The sequence below is a fragment of the Limulus polyphemus genome, unplaced genomic scaffold, assembly GCF_000517525.1.
Source record: "Limulus polyphemus unplaced genomic scaffold, Limulus_polyphemus-2.1.2 Scaffold8292, whole genome shotgun sequence".
Classification (NCBI taxonomy): domain Eukaryota; kingdom Metazoa; phylum Arthropoda; class Merostomata; order Xiphosura; family Limulidae; genus Limulus; species Limulus polyphemus.
Window position 1 is genome coordinate 15,407 of NW_013673902.1, and position 921 is coordinate 16,327.

Consider the following 921-nt stretch of genomic DNA (forward strand, 5'->3'; position numbering starts at 1 on the left):
GTAGCTCGCTAAATATAACGTAATGATAAAATTACCATTACAAGCTTTGACATGTAGCTCGCTAAATATAACGTAATGATAAAATTACCATCACAAGGTTTGAAATGTAGCTTGCTTAATATAACGTAATGATAAAACTACCATTACAAGATTACTTACCCACTTGTAGTTGATGCCACGGAGGTAACAACTTCAAATATTCAATCAGTTTTCTCCGCAGACTACTGTAAGTAGACAAAAGCAATCGGCAGAGTTCCCAGTGGACTAGCTTTCCACGCTGAAGCCTCGCAGCAGAAGGGAGAGCTCGGGAAGACTGGGAAGTAACCAAGAGGGAAGTTTTGCTATCAGTAACAGTTTAACTCTACATTTTAAAAACATTTTGTCTATATCAGCAAATGTCAAAAGGCCTATAATTTTCCCAATTCTAAGTGTAAAAATCCCAATCTTAAAGCAATAATTTTGAAATTAGATGCATTTTAGAAATGGAGGAAAAATGGTATTAATCATAAACCTGTGACATTGGGTTTAAAAACCATGAATAACAACATTATACTTTTTCACGAGACACCTTGCTTGCTTTACTTGTGTTTTGCCAAGGGTACTGGTTAAACGAGAATACCACATTCCTTGCCTGTTTTTCTCATGTTGTGATGAGGAGACTGGATGAATGAGAATAATAACACTGTGACTACTTTACAGTTAAAAGAAATAAAATGTAGAAAAGTGCCATCAGTGTTGTGTTTATTTACTATTTTACAAAATGTAGAAAAGTGCCATCAGTGTTGTGTTTATTTATCATTTTACAAAATGTAGAAAAGTGAATCAGTGTTGTGTTTATTTACTATTTTACAAAATGTAGAAAAGTGCCATCAGTGTTGTGTTTATTTATCATTTTACAAAATGTAGAAAAGTGCCATCAGT

General features: G+C 33.7%; 1 protein-coding gene across 1 annotated transcript in view; it reads right to left on the reverse strand.

Annotated features, from left to right (window-relative positions):
- The window catches only part of LOC111083133, a 29,793-nt gene that overhangs the window by 13,064 nt on the left and 15,808 nt on the right, over positions 1-921 (reverse strand). Inside the window, exon 5 of the mRNA XM_022379410.1 lies at positions 160-313. Coding sequence (XP_022235118.1) covers positions 160-313 — 154 coding nt within the window. The remainder of the gene's footprint in view (positions 1-159; positions 314-921) is intronic.